At 40.7% G+C, this 15,331-nt stretch overlaps 1 protein-coding gene across 1 annotated transcript in view; it reads right to left on the bottom strand.

The window, feature by feature from the left end:
• cdh13 (cadherin 13, H-cadherin (heart)) overlaps positions 1–15,331 on the bottom strand; it is a 244,259-nt gene that overhangs the window by 150,254 nt on the left and 78,674 nt on the right. The window contains exon 7 of the mRNA XM_070971981.1: positions 9,060–9,204. Within this exon, the coding sequence (XP_070828082.1) occupies positions 9,060–9,204 (145 nt within the window). The remainder of the gene's footprint in view (positions 1–9,059; positions 9,205–15,331) is intronic.

Genomic DNA, 15,331 nt, shown 5'->3' on the forward strand with positions numbered 1-15,331 from the left:
GGCTCAAGAAAATCAATGACGCCTTACTGGTGAAAAGAGAACAGATGCATATAAATACGTGAGTTTCTCACTGGACTGGAGCATGCATGTCTATCCAGTGGCCATAAGGACTTAGATCACATTGCATCGATATGTTAACAGTTCCCTTTTTTACACTTTCAACGATTTATCATTTAGCATACTTGGAAATGTCACTGGCATATCATTTAATAACTTTCAGTTTCGACACTGAGACTAAATACGAGGCAGCAAATAATTAGAGGAAAATAAAGGTCGACCAGGTGGGATGATTACTTCACTCAGCTGAATGGCATCATGTCCATACACATCCATAAGTGCAAAAAAAAACCAACCAAAAACCCAAAACTAATTTATCCTAACACAACAATGCCCTAGAGTTAATTGGACAGCACCTCAGTAGATACAGTACCTTGGACATTAATTTGCCAGGCTTTCTCAGGTTGACAAGCTGATAATGAGGCATTGTGGGACAGCAGTTCACCTGGTGGGGTGCTGGACAGACTGTGCTCCAGCTAACAAAGAGAGAGAGGGAGAGAAAGCCAGAGACAGAGACCATAATGGGACAAACGGGCACCATCATGCTACAAATTACCTGCCAGTTTTGGTGTAATCTCTCAGTTGAATCATTATCTATCTCCTGAATCAATCTCTTACTTGCTTTCTCTGCACCCACTGACTACTGCTGGCACCCCACCAACCCTCTGCCTCAACTTCTTGTACAAGCCTTTCACAAAACTTATCTGAGCTAGCAATTAGCTATTGTTGTTGTTCTCCTTTCATTTTGCTGACGTTTTTCTCTGGCGTGCTGGCAGTGTGAGTCCTGCCCAGCATTGTACAGGGCAGCAGAGACGCTGCAGCAGAGGACTAAGCATGTGTTTTGAGAGGGACCGTGGCAGGGGTGTAAGGACAAACTGCAGGACAGGGGCAAAGGACGGAGGACATGTGAATGACTGTAGTTCAGACCATGCTGTAACTGTACACAGGGTACGGGTGAAGACAAGTGGTCAACATAAAGCAGGTCTGCCAACAATGTGTGCTCCTTATAGGCCCCATTTTTGTGATGGCATGTGGGTTAGTGGTGACAGAGAGCGAGGGAGGGAGGGAGGGAGGGAGAGAGAGAGACAGAGAGAGAGAGAGAGGGAGAGAGAGATGGAGCAGAACAGTGGACCACATCCATCCCTCTCTCCCTTCGCAGCAGGAACTCAGGCCTTAATTACCTCTGATATAAACACAAATTAGTCTGGAACACAAACAGAGACTCAGCTATGAGTAATATCTTCATTTATATCCCATCATGTCCAATTATACAAGATATATCACCTAGATGCTAGGTTTAACTTGCCTGCATGGTGTTGGCAGAGGGAAGATAAACATAAATTGCCAAAAACATGACAGTCTTAACACAGTCATTTTCCAGCAGCACACCATTCCATCCCTAAACTCGACATCAAACAGTTTTCTCTCTGCAAATTAATTGGCAATATGCATGACTTTTAGTGATGTTAGTATTTTGCAACAATGACTCCCAAGTAACTTTCAAAACAAATGGAGGAGTGAAAGTGCAGAGATATCTGACACGGTGGAAACTACTCAAAAATGTAACATTACCATACCGTCGCTCAGAGGAGGAAGATTAAGTATCATCAGATAGCTGTTTGGGTAGTTTCACCAGGCAGAAGTTAAATACTGAAATGCATCTGACATGACATTACAGGTGATTTTGCACATCAATCCAGACCACAGACTTTCATTCTAATCTTTCTTTTCAGACAGCCATTGGTTTCCATCATATGACATGAATATTAACTGACACTTACTTACAGTAAATGACCTGATTCATTACAGTTACATCACCATCACTGATGTAAACTAAACCCCAGTGCAGACTTTTCAAATCAATCTTCACTTAAACAGCATCTTTTTACAAAAAATATTCAGGCAGAAATAAAAACCTTCTCCTTCACAGCTTTGACACTTCACCACTCCAAATGGCTCAAGACCAGCTTTCAATTCACTGCAAGTACGCTTTGGATAATTTTACGGGAATGGGAAGTGAAATACAACTCAAAATGCAGATTAGTGATGCACATGAAATACACGATTGATTTTGATGTGGAGAAATACAAATATAATGTGGGTGTGAAAATCCCACCAGTGCACCTCACAGCTGCCAACGATTAGAAATATATAGAATAAAATCTGCTTATCCTTCCATTAAAAATAAAGTTGTTCGTTGAAATGTTTGCTTGTTCGTGATAGCAGTCAGAGGGAGTAAATAAAGACAAACAGTCTGGTCCACACTTGGTTTGAAAAAGTTATGATGCAGGCAACCCAACCCCTTGCATTTTGGTGGCACGGTGGAATGGTTGCCTCACAGCTAGAAGGCCCCGGGTTCGATTCCCGCTGTGGGCGCCGGGGTGTGTCCTCCACCATGCCTTTGGTGCCTGCTGCTTGAGGAAAGGGGCCTTTCTGTGTGGAGTTTGCATGTTCTCCCCATGTTCACCTGGGGTATCCTCCATGAAAACCCCCACTAAAAACATGCAAGAAGATCACCACCTGACCAGTGGTGACGAAAAGAACTGGGTCCCCGGGCGCCGCTGCCGGCTGGCAGCCCACCGCTCCTGGTCTGCCGCGGAGGAAGGACTGACCAGGATGGAAAAACAGTAAATTTTGGGAAGTAGGGAGAAAAGGAGACTAGGTTAGCGTGTACACAAAGCCCAAGGCAAGAAGGGAGAAGAGAATGAGATAAAGAGGGACAAAGAAAAAAGGAAGAGTGGAGGAGTAGACAGAGGAGAGAGCTTGCCAGGAGACTCAGGCTTTGGCTGTCTTTGTTATCAGTTTGCGCAGAAATGTCAGTGCACTGTGACATTCTCCCCTACAGCTTCCCCTGCTGCCCATGCAGCCGCTACTGTGTAACACACACAGCACACTGCTACAGATCACAGACACACACACACACACACACACACACACACACACACACACACACACACACACACACACACACACACACACACACACACACACACACACACACACAAACTGTGGAAGAACACATGCATATATATTCAGTCTAAAATGAACGCATGCAAAACACACTATATATGCAAATATTAAAAATGTAATCACATAATGTTTCATTTTGACTGCCCGAGTACACAGAAATAAAAGTGCCGGACGATCAATTTGTGGTTGCAACAAGTTGAAAAATTAATTTCGCTGACCTCAATGCAGTTTGGCCTCTTGACCTTTGAGATGAGGACGTCCATAGACAACAACTGCTGCGAGGAAATTATTTTTCCACAAAGGGATTTATAAGAAATCATTTTTTCAGGAGCGCTTGTTGCTCATAGTGATGAACCCACGGAAAATTATGGAAATGTAAAGAGTTTCATAGCAGGTTTCAGCACATTGTTTAGCAAACAGACTCAGTTAGAGACGAGCTGGTGGATGTTAGAGAGAATTTAGCCGCTAAAGAGGCAGATATTTCTCTCAGGAGTTGGTGAGATAGAGTGAATATTGAACTCAACAGGTTCACCACCAACATGACTCTGAATGAATGATAATGCTGCTCTGTATCTGCTGGATGTGCAAATAAGCAACTGTTTGCAAACAAGTTAGCCCTATCAACCTGAAGTAGACTTTGTTTTTCCATTATGAATCTTCTTGCTCCCACTCTCATTTACAACCCCGTTTCCAAAAAAAGTTGGGACACTGTAAAATGTAAATAGAGAAAAAATGATTTGCAAAACACAGAAACCCCATATTTAATTAAAAAATGGCACAAAGACAACAAATCAAACTGAGAAATGATACTGTTATTTCTATCATCACTTAGAATTTGATGGCAGCAACACGTTTCAAAAAAGCTGGGACGGGGTGATGTTTGCCACTCTGCTGCTCACCTCTCCTTTGAACAACACTGTAAGCGTTTGGGAACTGAGGAGACCAACTGCTATAATCCTGAACGAGGAACGGTTTCCCATTCTTGGTGTATGATTTCAGCAGCTCGACACTTCAGGGTCTCCTTATATCATATTTTACATTTCATAATGCGCCAATCATGTTCAGTGGGTGACAATTCAGGACTACAGACAGGTGACAGTTTCACTAAGGAGCCATGCTGTTTAATACGTGCAGAATGTGGTTTGGCATTGTCTTGCTGCAATAAGCCTTTCCTGAAAGAGCCGCAGTCTACTTGGTGGCATGTGTTGCTCTAAACCCTGTATAATTCAGCCTTAATGGTGCCTTCACAAATAGGTAGGTTACCTGTGGTGTGTGCACTAAAGCATCCCCATACCATCATAGTTTATACGGTTTCCTCTCTGCATGGTAGAGTTTCAGCTTGCATTTGTGGATGTGATGAACTGTGATCACAGACGATGGCCTTTGGTGTTCCTGAAGCCATGCGGTGACGTCGACCAAAGAATCATGTCTGTTGTCAATGCCTTGTCCTTTGTGCACAGAGATTTCTTCCGATTCTCTGAACCTTTAATGACATTACGTACCGAACACAATGAAATCGCCGAACTCTTTGCAATTTTACAGTGAGAAACATTATTCTAAAGTAGTTGCTCTATTTGCCAGCACAGTCTGTCACAGAGTGGTGAACCCCTCCCCATCTTTACTTCAGAAGGACTCAGCCTCAATAATAATAATAAACTTTATTTAAGTAGCACCTTTCATACAGGAATTGCTTTATAAAGTGCTTTACAAGAAAGAAATGTCATGCACCAAGTGAGTGCAAGGTGAAGCACAATAGTTTCCCGCTTCAGGAAGTCATATCGAGTGAAAGACTAAAGTACAGAGCTACATTTCTGAATTTTCCTTTGAAAATATTCAGTGAGCTGCTTCCCTGATATCTAGAGGTAGTGTGTTCCAGAGCTTTGGAGCGTAATTGACGAAGGCTGCATCCCCTGTTTTCTTTCGACTGCTGCTGGAAACAACAGCAGCAGATGATCGCAGTGTTCTTGAAGGCAAATAACAGAAGAGGGAGTTAGCGATGTAGCTTGGTCCTAGTCCATTAAGGGCTTTGTATACGAGGAGAACAACCTTAAAATCAGTCCTGAATGCGACAGGAAGCCAGTGCAGAGCAGCTAAAACTGGGCTGAAGTGCTTTCCCCTCTTAGTTCTGGTTAATGGCCGAGCTGCAGAGTTTTGAAGGAGCTGAGGTCTCTCAGCGTATATAATGTTTTGCAGTAATCACGTGTCTTGAAATAACGGCATGAATCAGTTTTTCAGCATCTTTTTGGTTTAGAAATGGTCCTGCTTTACGGCCAAACAATGAAGTTTTCATCACCTTGCTGATGTGGGACTTGGAGCCAAGATCTATGTCCAGGATGACACCGCGACTTGTAACCTCAGATTTAATCAGATTTAGTTAATTTCCCCAGATTATTAAACACCATTTCTAGTAGGATTTCAGTTTTGTCCTCGTTTAACTTCAAGAAATCATTGCTCATCCATTTATTTATTTACTGCCACGAGACAGTAAGTAATAGAGTCTATAGCTGCAGCATCATTTGGTTTAGATTAAACAGTTAAATACAGTCTGAATGATTGACTTATCACTAGACAGATCATTGATGCTGAACTGACATGTTGGCTAAAGGGAGTATTTAGAACATGTCTGTGCAGGCATATGCATGAAACACAGAGCTGCATCCTTCATCTTATCTCTGAGCTCAACTGGATCTGGCATCCATGGCAACCAAGGTACCAAGGAGCTGTCAGAATATACATACTGGAAATAAAATCATACTTCAGTTCATTTTGTTTTGCTCACTTTGGTTTATTCAACCAGGCAATAATCCAGTAGCATCTCGCAGGAAGCTCGGGGTTATAAAAGCATCTACTGAACGTCTTTCATATTATTTTTATTTATTTATTTTTTCTTAAATAAAGGACACAGTGTCAAATAATTCCATATAAAACCAAATTCAATTCTATCAAGTCAAGCAAGAAGGTCTTGGCAGATGATGTCAGATTTAACCCAGTAATGTCAAATGACTTTTTAAAAATGTATTGGTGCTGAGCTTGTGGAAGTCTGTGTTAACTTGTCCACTAAAGTCAGAGTCAGGGCTAAAAGCTGCTCTGATGAGTCAGGTGTTTTGTGAGGTCTGGCCCCCACTGAGACCAAACCAATAAAAGAAATATAACAATAATAAATAAATTCCTGCTGGGGAATTTGTCATATTTCAGATTCAGTCCGAGTGGGCTCATCTTCTCCCTGCTCAATACACAGGAAACTACGTAAGCATGTCAGGCTGCATGTAGAGTCGAGAGCGAGTGTGCAAATAAGCCAAGCTGTAAACAATTTCACTAAAACCACTATCACTTACTCTACATTTGGTCAGGAATCCACATTATCGGAGTCCGAATCATTGAATAAACAGCCAATCGACGCTTCTTTTCCGGTGCCAATTAGATTTCATCATGTCAGCTCTGCCGCTCACAACATCAAAATGCACTTAGATTGACTACATTATTCTAACAAGATTCGACTGTGCAACTTTGTCAGCCCATTATCCGCCTCTGTATAGCCGGTAATGACATGCTGTTGCTTACCTAATACATACCACTGCATAGTCAACGTCTGTATTAGTGATTCATAACACAAGTTCAGCATGAAGTTGACAACCGCTCAAAACGTCTCTATGGGAAGCTGTCTGTGTGTGAGAGTGTGTGCATGTGCGTGTTTGCGTCTGCCTGCTTGTTGACTAATCCCTCTTATCTGTGAAGCTCAGTTGGCGATAAAGGTTTTTTGTCTGTTGGCTTTTGTGCTAATGACGTGAGAACAAACATGGTGAGACCCGTCATAGAATCTGCCGTGCATAGGTTTTGTTGTAGTGCCTGTGCTTTCCACCTCTAACCATCTGAGTGGGACCTACAGTCTTCAAACAACCCGTACGCTGCAGCATGTTTGCCCTTAAGAGGCTTGACAGGTAGGCCTGAGGGCCTCTTATTTCACTGACTCAGTGGAACGCAGTTCAAGGTGAGCAGCAGGAGCACACAGGGTGAAGCAACTGATTTTCACTAATTTCATCATCAACGACATGTGGTGCAACTAAGACAGTTGGAAACATTGTGGGACTAAGAATACATTTTAGTAAGTGTGGTGGGAACTCATTTTCTGCTCAGGCAGTCCAGAGTGGCTACACCACAAAGCCTCACTGCTGAAGAAACCAATTTTCATGTGTAGAAGGTGCAGAAATTCTGATCCACTGGCCCTGTAGGAAACCATTGAACAGAACCTGGCAGTGATCAACACACAGTTTGTTCAGGGTGTGACCGCCTCCACACCCAGGCATCATGCCACACCCACTGTATGTACACCACAGCTGTACGCAGATATCATTAAAAACATAAATAAAAAAACATTTTGGAATCTTAATTTCCTCTGCTCCAAACACAGAAGCTTATCACCGCCATCTTTCCTGAAAAACGAAGCACTGTACATTCAAACATCACTTATTTATTTCAGCCCAGTGAGGGCACGCACAGCAACAGACAACAACAACAACAGTGACAACAGCTCAGAGGACCAAGAAAGAAGCCACTGTGACAAACTGACAAAAGCATCTCAGCGAACGTTAAGATGTACTGTCGAAGCCAGAGGTGAGGAGTCTTCTCAAAGACTCTGCCAGCTATGCCTCAAAATTCATTAAACTCTTGACCATGAGATGGGACGGGAGGGGGAAGGTCGTTCAGAGTCTCTTGCGATAAAGTCAAAGAGTAACAATCTGTCATAAGGCGGCATATCGATCATCAGAATCAAAGAGACGTCCAAAAACTCTTTATAGTCAATGTTATAAATGGTATTTAGCTTTGTCTTCAAATCTCATATAAAATCTCAATTTGCTCTTAATTTAGCTTTTGCAGACACAGAGAGGAGGGGTGAATGGATTAAAGGGTTATGCTTGGTTAAGCTTACTCGTGTTTCATGAATGCAGGAAATACATTCGACCAACCACGTATTTGCTGATCAATAAATGTAAAACAATCATTAGTGTCAAGGTGAGGTGTGAAAAAGCACCAGAAACATGTATGTTGCAGCAAACCAAAAAAAAAAAAAAAGTCCTTCAGGTGAATGTCCTCAGTGAGTTCTGGCTGATATTTCCACCACTGATTAGACCTCTTGTAGATCCTGCACTGAGAACTGGTGCTGAGGGTCCTACCCCAGTAGAGATCTTACAGTTATGTGGGTCTTATTTTGTATTTGTATAGCTAAAATGTAGCCTCATGCAAATGGTAAACAACATCAGATTATACAGTGCTGCGTTCAGGTGCTGGCACAGCAGAGGTGACGTGTCTAATATGATGATATTTACTGCCACTGTGAGTGTAGCATCTTTCAAGTCATTCTGATGTAATAAGATTTTGTGTGTAGAAAAATGGGGCAATTTCTGTTAAAAAAAAATGTGTTGCTTTCAGTCCCTTCATGGCAGTGTTCTTCTAAAGGATATACAGGAGAGTGGGGGGCAGGGAGTGGCACAATGCTGTCTGTCACACTGCCACAGTGGGGAAATGCCAGCGTCAGACATTTTCAGTCTTCAGGTTTGCCAAAGTTGTTTTCACTTCCGCAGACATAGCATGACTATCACTATAAAGACAGAGTTGAGCGTCCCATTTATTAAGATGTAAATGCTGATCCACATATATTTACATTTGAATTAATCCAAAATGTTTTCATTATGTTTATATTAAAGGCTCACATGAATTTGAATTCAATCTAATATTCATGACAGCCTGCAACTGCCATTAAAAATATGCACCAATGAGACTCGTGTCTGAAATAATAACACTGCGGACTCATGATATAGTGTATATGTGCAATGTGCATTTGGCTCCATCCCCTCAACAACACATCCAACCACCTGGCTCAGACACAACTGTATCATCAACACAACCGCTTCGAAACCTAAGATCAGAGGACATCTCAAGTGTAGCAATCATAGTGTGTGTGATATTGCTGTCCAGCTAAATCCAATAATAGTCCAGTTCTCTCTGGGGTCCTTCAATATAACAATGTCACCTACCTGTAGGAGATCCCTCGAGCACCTCTCCTGTGTAACGTGTCTCTTTGAAGATGGGCCGGTTGTCATTTTGGTCGATGACAGTGATCACTAGTATGGCTGGTCCCTCCACAAGGTTTCCAATCAAGTCTGTGGTTGAAACTTCCAGCTGTGCAGATGGAAAGAAAAATGAATTATAAAGATGGTGTTGTGGGGGTAGCTCTTATTTACAGTCATCTTTCTAAAACTGTAGATGGCTTTTTTCTGCATCCAGCTACAGAAAGATCTCACCAGCCTCCCAATGAAAAGACAAACACGGTCAAAAACGGACTCCCTGTGATCATCACTGCATCTCCCGCTACTACTACAAATGACAATTATGCTAAATTATCATCTGATGTTTACCTGTGGAAAGCTTTTGACGCGTTCCACAACTTTTCCAGTCTTTAGTTGCTGCTGTCCCAACTTTTTGAAAAGTGCTGCTGCCATCAAATTCAGAATAAGCAGATATTTACAAAAATCAATGAAGTTGATGAGGTGAAACATTACATATATTGTCTTTGTGCTGTTTTCAATTGAGTATATGTCAAATAGGATTAGCAAATGATCACATTCTGTTATATTTATGTTTTACTCAGCACCCCAATGCTGCCAGTCGGACTGGATTGCCAGTCAGCCCTTATTTTTCCCTCATACCCGGTGGCAAACAAAGCTTATTGGGAACCAATCTAAATGCTGATGGTGTCATCAACTATAGCCATTATGTTGTAACTTTATAATCATAGGGTACGCAAAAAATGGTCGATTGCCAGTTTAAATACCAGTTTAGGTAGTTTTAACTCTGGCTATATGCTGTCAGTCAACCTCAAATATCCACGCAGCAGACCCACATCACATATTTAGGAGTCCAGCTTGCTTGCCATCCATCCGGGATAACCTTGGGGACCATGCCAGCTTAACAGAGTACAGTAAAAATATGCACAGTATCAACTCAGCAAACAAGCAGTTTTCAATCCAGAATGGCACAACCCTGTCCTGTTTAGTCAGTCTGCCTCTTCCTCTGCTTACTGAACTGCTAAGAGATTTGCCATGGACAATGGTGGGTAAATAAGTATGCTACAAACTGTACATAACTGCTATTGTTATCTTACAGAAACTCATTGATTACCAAGTTCATTCATTCATTTTTGTGCTACCTATTAGTTGGCAAATGTAGTTTCCAGGTGGAAACTCAACACTTCCACATTTTAAATGACATCAAAGGAATGAAGGAAATGAAGGATTTTGCCTCAGTTTAAGCAATGACCAGAGGAAATGTCAACATGGGGGCAACTTATCAATGCATTTAATTTTAAAGGACGTAATATAAGTGTGTCACAACATTTAGCAGACCAAACCAATTGTTGTGTTATACTATGTGAACTGATGTGATGAGGTGATATTTGGAGATTTTGAATAGAATTATAGAAAATGTGCTTAAGCAACAGATCAACAAGACTAACAGTCTACAGCTATGGTAGCAGCTCTCTGATACTGTATTTCAATGCAGCAGTGCTTTGTTAGCATGCTAACATGCTCTATCTTAGTTTAACATGTTCACATTCTAACATTTACTAATTTGCACTTGACACAAAATACAGCTGAGGCTGATGGGAATGGATTTAGTTTTTAGGAGTATTTACTCATAAAATAAAGTATTGGACTAATCCAATCATCAGAGTCATTACAATCCATCCTGAGGGGACCATGAATGTCTGAACCAAATTTCATGGTAATCTGTTGATTGGTTGTTGAGACATTTCACTAAAAGTCACAAGGAAAAGACAGAGGACCACCAAAGCCATCATTCTCTGAGGACCATCTAATAATTGTTGAGACATTTCAGTTTCAGTTTAGACCAAAACCAACCAACGGGGTGACATTGCCAACCTCTGGCTGAAAATGCCAATAGATACTAAAATCACTCTGTAGATACAGGGATAAAAGAGGCTCTCTGCATCGACTGACTTTGATTATCTGCGTTATTGTTCAAGTACTGTGTATAATACTGTAATTGTGACTCCAGTATTGTCTTGACACATTTGTCTGGGAGCAGAGATGTTTCAGGTTCAACATAGCTTCAGCATACACATCTCTTTTGGCCTCCTTTTTCCTGTTGAGACGCTCCACATGCTGAGGAGCAGTTGCTGGGCTCATGTCTAAACACAGCTTTGACAACTCATAATGTTGGCTAAAAATGTTACAACTTAACTTTATGCAGAAAAATGCTTTCCTGAGTATTAGTGGGAGCATTCAATGCATTTGCTACCTGTATTCATGAATACAAGTACAATTACAGTTGGCCTAACAAATTATTCAAATCACAAGAAAACAGGAAAGCCTTTCCTTGAAGGTGATATGTATACAAGTACCACTGTCAAATGAACTGTGATTAGCATAAAAAGTGAAACCATGGTTGACATGACTGGCTGTCTTCATCTTCCTTATTAGACACATTTTTTCTCAGCAGTGGTCTCTTTTGTTTACTGTAATTATGCACATTAATGTCTGGGAAAGAATGTGGTATTGATTTTAAAGTCCTATGTCTTGCATGTTTGGCTACAGATAAAGATACAATGAAGATGCCAACAATAGCCTACATGCTTTCAGTGCTAACTGTCACAACGTTGGGATTACCTTTATTATAATTTAAATATATACACTGCTAGAAATCCTATCTGCACATGAGGCTATGCACCACATCCACCCCGACGTCAGCAATCTGTATCCTATAAGAGTACCATATGTGATGGCATTACCTCCGTATCAATTGTAATCTGTGGCTAAAGAGATCACTTCCACCCCTGGAGCAGGGCTGGAGAAATTCATCATTTATCTGCAGCATCACATTAGCAGCCTTTCCTCTTCCTATCAGTAATGCATGACATCATGCAACCTCTCTATCACACGGGTCATCCCACTCCTCTCCCTCTATTTCACTCCTCTGTCTTCCACTTCCTTTGTCCTCCAATCTCTGTCACCACCGAGCCTGAAGCACATAGTGTAATGGCAGTAATGGCACACATGCAGCTGAACAAAGTGTTTCAGGTGTTAGGAGCATAATGGTTTCATATATCATCGCCTCTCTCTTTCTCTCTGTCTTGAAAATATACCATGGGAGGCTTTTCATGAGAAGGACCATTTCCCCCTTTGTCTCCATCCTGCAGAAGCGTTGACTCTCAACTAATGCTGTGCTCAACCCAACATGTACATCTCACACACTCTAAAAGACATACTATATGGCTGAAACGAGCGTGCAGGGATCTGCATGGCAAAAGAATCGCTGTTGTATGCCAAGGAGCATATGTACGCATGACTTACGCCTACTCACACAGATACGAACACACAAACACACTACTGCAAGCACACAGTCGAACTTTTCTTCTCAGCATGTCTGAGCAGTAATGAGAACATTATCTGTGAGGTGCTGAGCGTCAGATCACTCAAATGGGAGTACGCACCAACAACACAGCAATAACCTGTTTGGCAGATAGAGGGAATGCAGAATCAAACACACATCGTCTCGCAGCAAAGAAAATGGTGTGATCTTTCAAACAAAGCCAGCCATGAGAACCTTTTATTTGCATGACTTTCTTTAAACGATATGGTACAACATGCAGATATTTTTGCTCCCATTCCACACAATGTATATCATAGCATAACCAGGTTTTGAGTGTGCACGATGAAAAGTGAAATAATTTATTATGCTCAAAGGTATTAGTATGCAGAGAAAATTGGCTTGAGGCTTGAGTGTAGTGTTGATGGGAGCTATAATTTAATGCTCAAGGGAAAAGTAGAAGCAACTTGCAGCTTGAAAGACTGAATTGCACATGTTGGTGAGACAGCTTCAGGATGTTCTCAGAAATAACAACAACAACAATAAAAATAATTAATTCAACATTTTTAGAAGGCTTCATCGTTGCAGTTGTGAACAATTCTCAGCACCTCAAATGACAGATGCATCCCAAAATTGACACAGAATCTGAAAGTGGATTGATTGAAGCTGCAGATTATGTCGATTGATTATATTTGCATTTTTAAGTTTGCAGCCTATTATTGCTTACTACTACTGCTACTACTAAACCAAAAGATTATGTCAGCAAATCAAATTTAATTTAAGGATAATTTATTCATTTTTCTTTTCCATAACACATTAGGAGTTTAAAGGATAATACAATAATGAGGTGTCAAATTAATAATGAAATAAATATAATTTAAAAAACAACAACACATAATTAACAAAATACACAAAAAGCATGTGATGACTCTTACTGGCACATTTGTCACCACCAGATTTCACAGCAACACAGACATCCACACTTGACATATTGAGAGTGCAGTATTCACTTCAGTTCTTTATTTGGTAAAAATACATTCGACTAGCTGGATATATTGGCACAATATGGCAGAAATAATCAAACTTATGTAGCAGTGCTGTGCAGAACTCCAGTCTTCTTAATTCTGTAGTGTAAAACAGAAAGAAAACAACAGTTAACAGTTAACAACAAAATCATTCCTCATGATAATTGCTTGAATTACTATTTAAATGAATGTTCAGCCACATGACTGTAAATATGTACAAAACAATTATTCTAAAATAATTTAACAATTGTTGTCACGCACAACATTCATAGAACTGCATGACTGTGTAATTTTAGTCAAAATGTGTTGACAGTTAATTATATTAAAAAGCCTAACACATACTTTGAATATAGATGGACACCTACTGGCCATTTCATACTGTGCACTTTGATTGGCTGGTTGGATTGGATGGTTTAAAGACGAAATTAATCAAAAAATAATTAATCGCTGTTGACAGTTTCCATTATATATCAGTCAGCTACCTCGTGCAATGGATTATTACATGAATGCACAACATGTGCAAAATTGATGTTAGCTATCTAGGCTCTGATCTCATAACTCCTCACGAGGAACCACCAAGATCTGAAAAGCAGGAAGTGGGGAGCGATGATAATAACTTTCCCCCTCAGGACATGTTGAGTCGGAACCCTACAGGTTGATGTTGTGGTGTTGGTGGGCAGAGGGCAGTAGGAGGAAGTAGCTGGATGTCTGGATGGCTTTCAGGTGAGCAGTGTGGCAGCAGGTAAGAGTAAGCAGTGGATTCAAGATCAAAATCCAGGGTCTGGGTTCTGTGCAAACAATGCACTCCAAACTTTCATATTAAACTTTCAAATGTCATCCGTCATTGCTTAACTTAAAATAATTTAAAACTGTTATCCATAGACAAGTCTTGCACTCTGCTCAGATTTTCATTTACTCATCAATCAAGCATAGCTTCAGCATCTTCTTCTCTTCATCTGTCAGTGTGCAGCTGGTCAAAATTTGTTCAATCTAAAATCTACTAATTATCACTGTTTTGCTCAAAATCATCAAAGAATGTTCATAAACTCTGGAAACATTTCAGTTCTGCATAGTTGAATGCACACAGCTGCAGCTATCGACTTACAAATGTAAGTCACAGAAACAAACTGGCACTTAACTAATTAGCCTTTTGCACATTTGTGAGAGGAGTTTATAGCACAAAGACTCAGATTATAGATTATAGTTAGCTTTCCTGTCTTAAAGCTGGCTAACAGCTAAAACTGCTGAAAACAAAGCCAGACTCAAGCATTGGCGCAATGGAGGTAGGATTAAGATGTAAATGTACTGTAAAACACATTCTAGTTGTGATTTTTTATCATGATTAGTAATTATAACTATGCAAACAGCAATGCTACCTAAAGGCAGTACTAACTGTAATGTGTAAACTCTGTACCAGCTGTCATGTGTCACGTGTGTTTTCCTGTTAAACAGTTAGCAGTAGAGAGACGTCTACTTACCTCAGAAGACAAGAGCAGAACTGCCGTTGGTCCGATGCGGCATCACTTGCAGTGTTAAATATGGAGAAAATGAGACTAAATGTTTGACATTTTTTGGTATATTGTATTATATAGCATATATCGGATTACTGTAATGTGTTACGTGTTCGCCTAGGTTGAAAAATGTACATAAATATATTTATTCAGTGCGTTTTTATTGGGTATCAGACTCCTGTTTATGTGTGTACTGTTGAAAAAAAAAAAAAAAGACTTGAAGCATAAATAAATGCCCATTTTGCCCATGAGACACAGCTGAAGTGTGAGGCTGCACGGAGCCGGCGCAGACGGCTGCATGGATTAAAATGAGAGTGAATCTGTTGTGTGAGATGTCTGAGTAGGAAAAACATCTGAACAAGCTTGCTGGGCTGCTGGGACACA

This window comes from Chaetodon trifascialis, chromosome 10 (assembly GCF_039877785.1).
Source record: "Chaetodon trifascialis isolate fChaTrf1 chromosome 10, fChaTrf1.hap1, whole genome shotgun sequence".
Lineage (NCBI taxonomy): Eukaryota > Metazoa > Chordata > Actinopteri > Chaetodontiformes > Chaetodontidae > Chaetodon > Chaetodon trifascialis.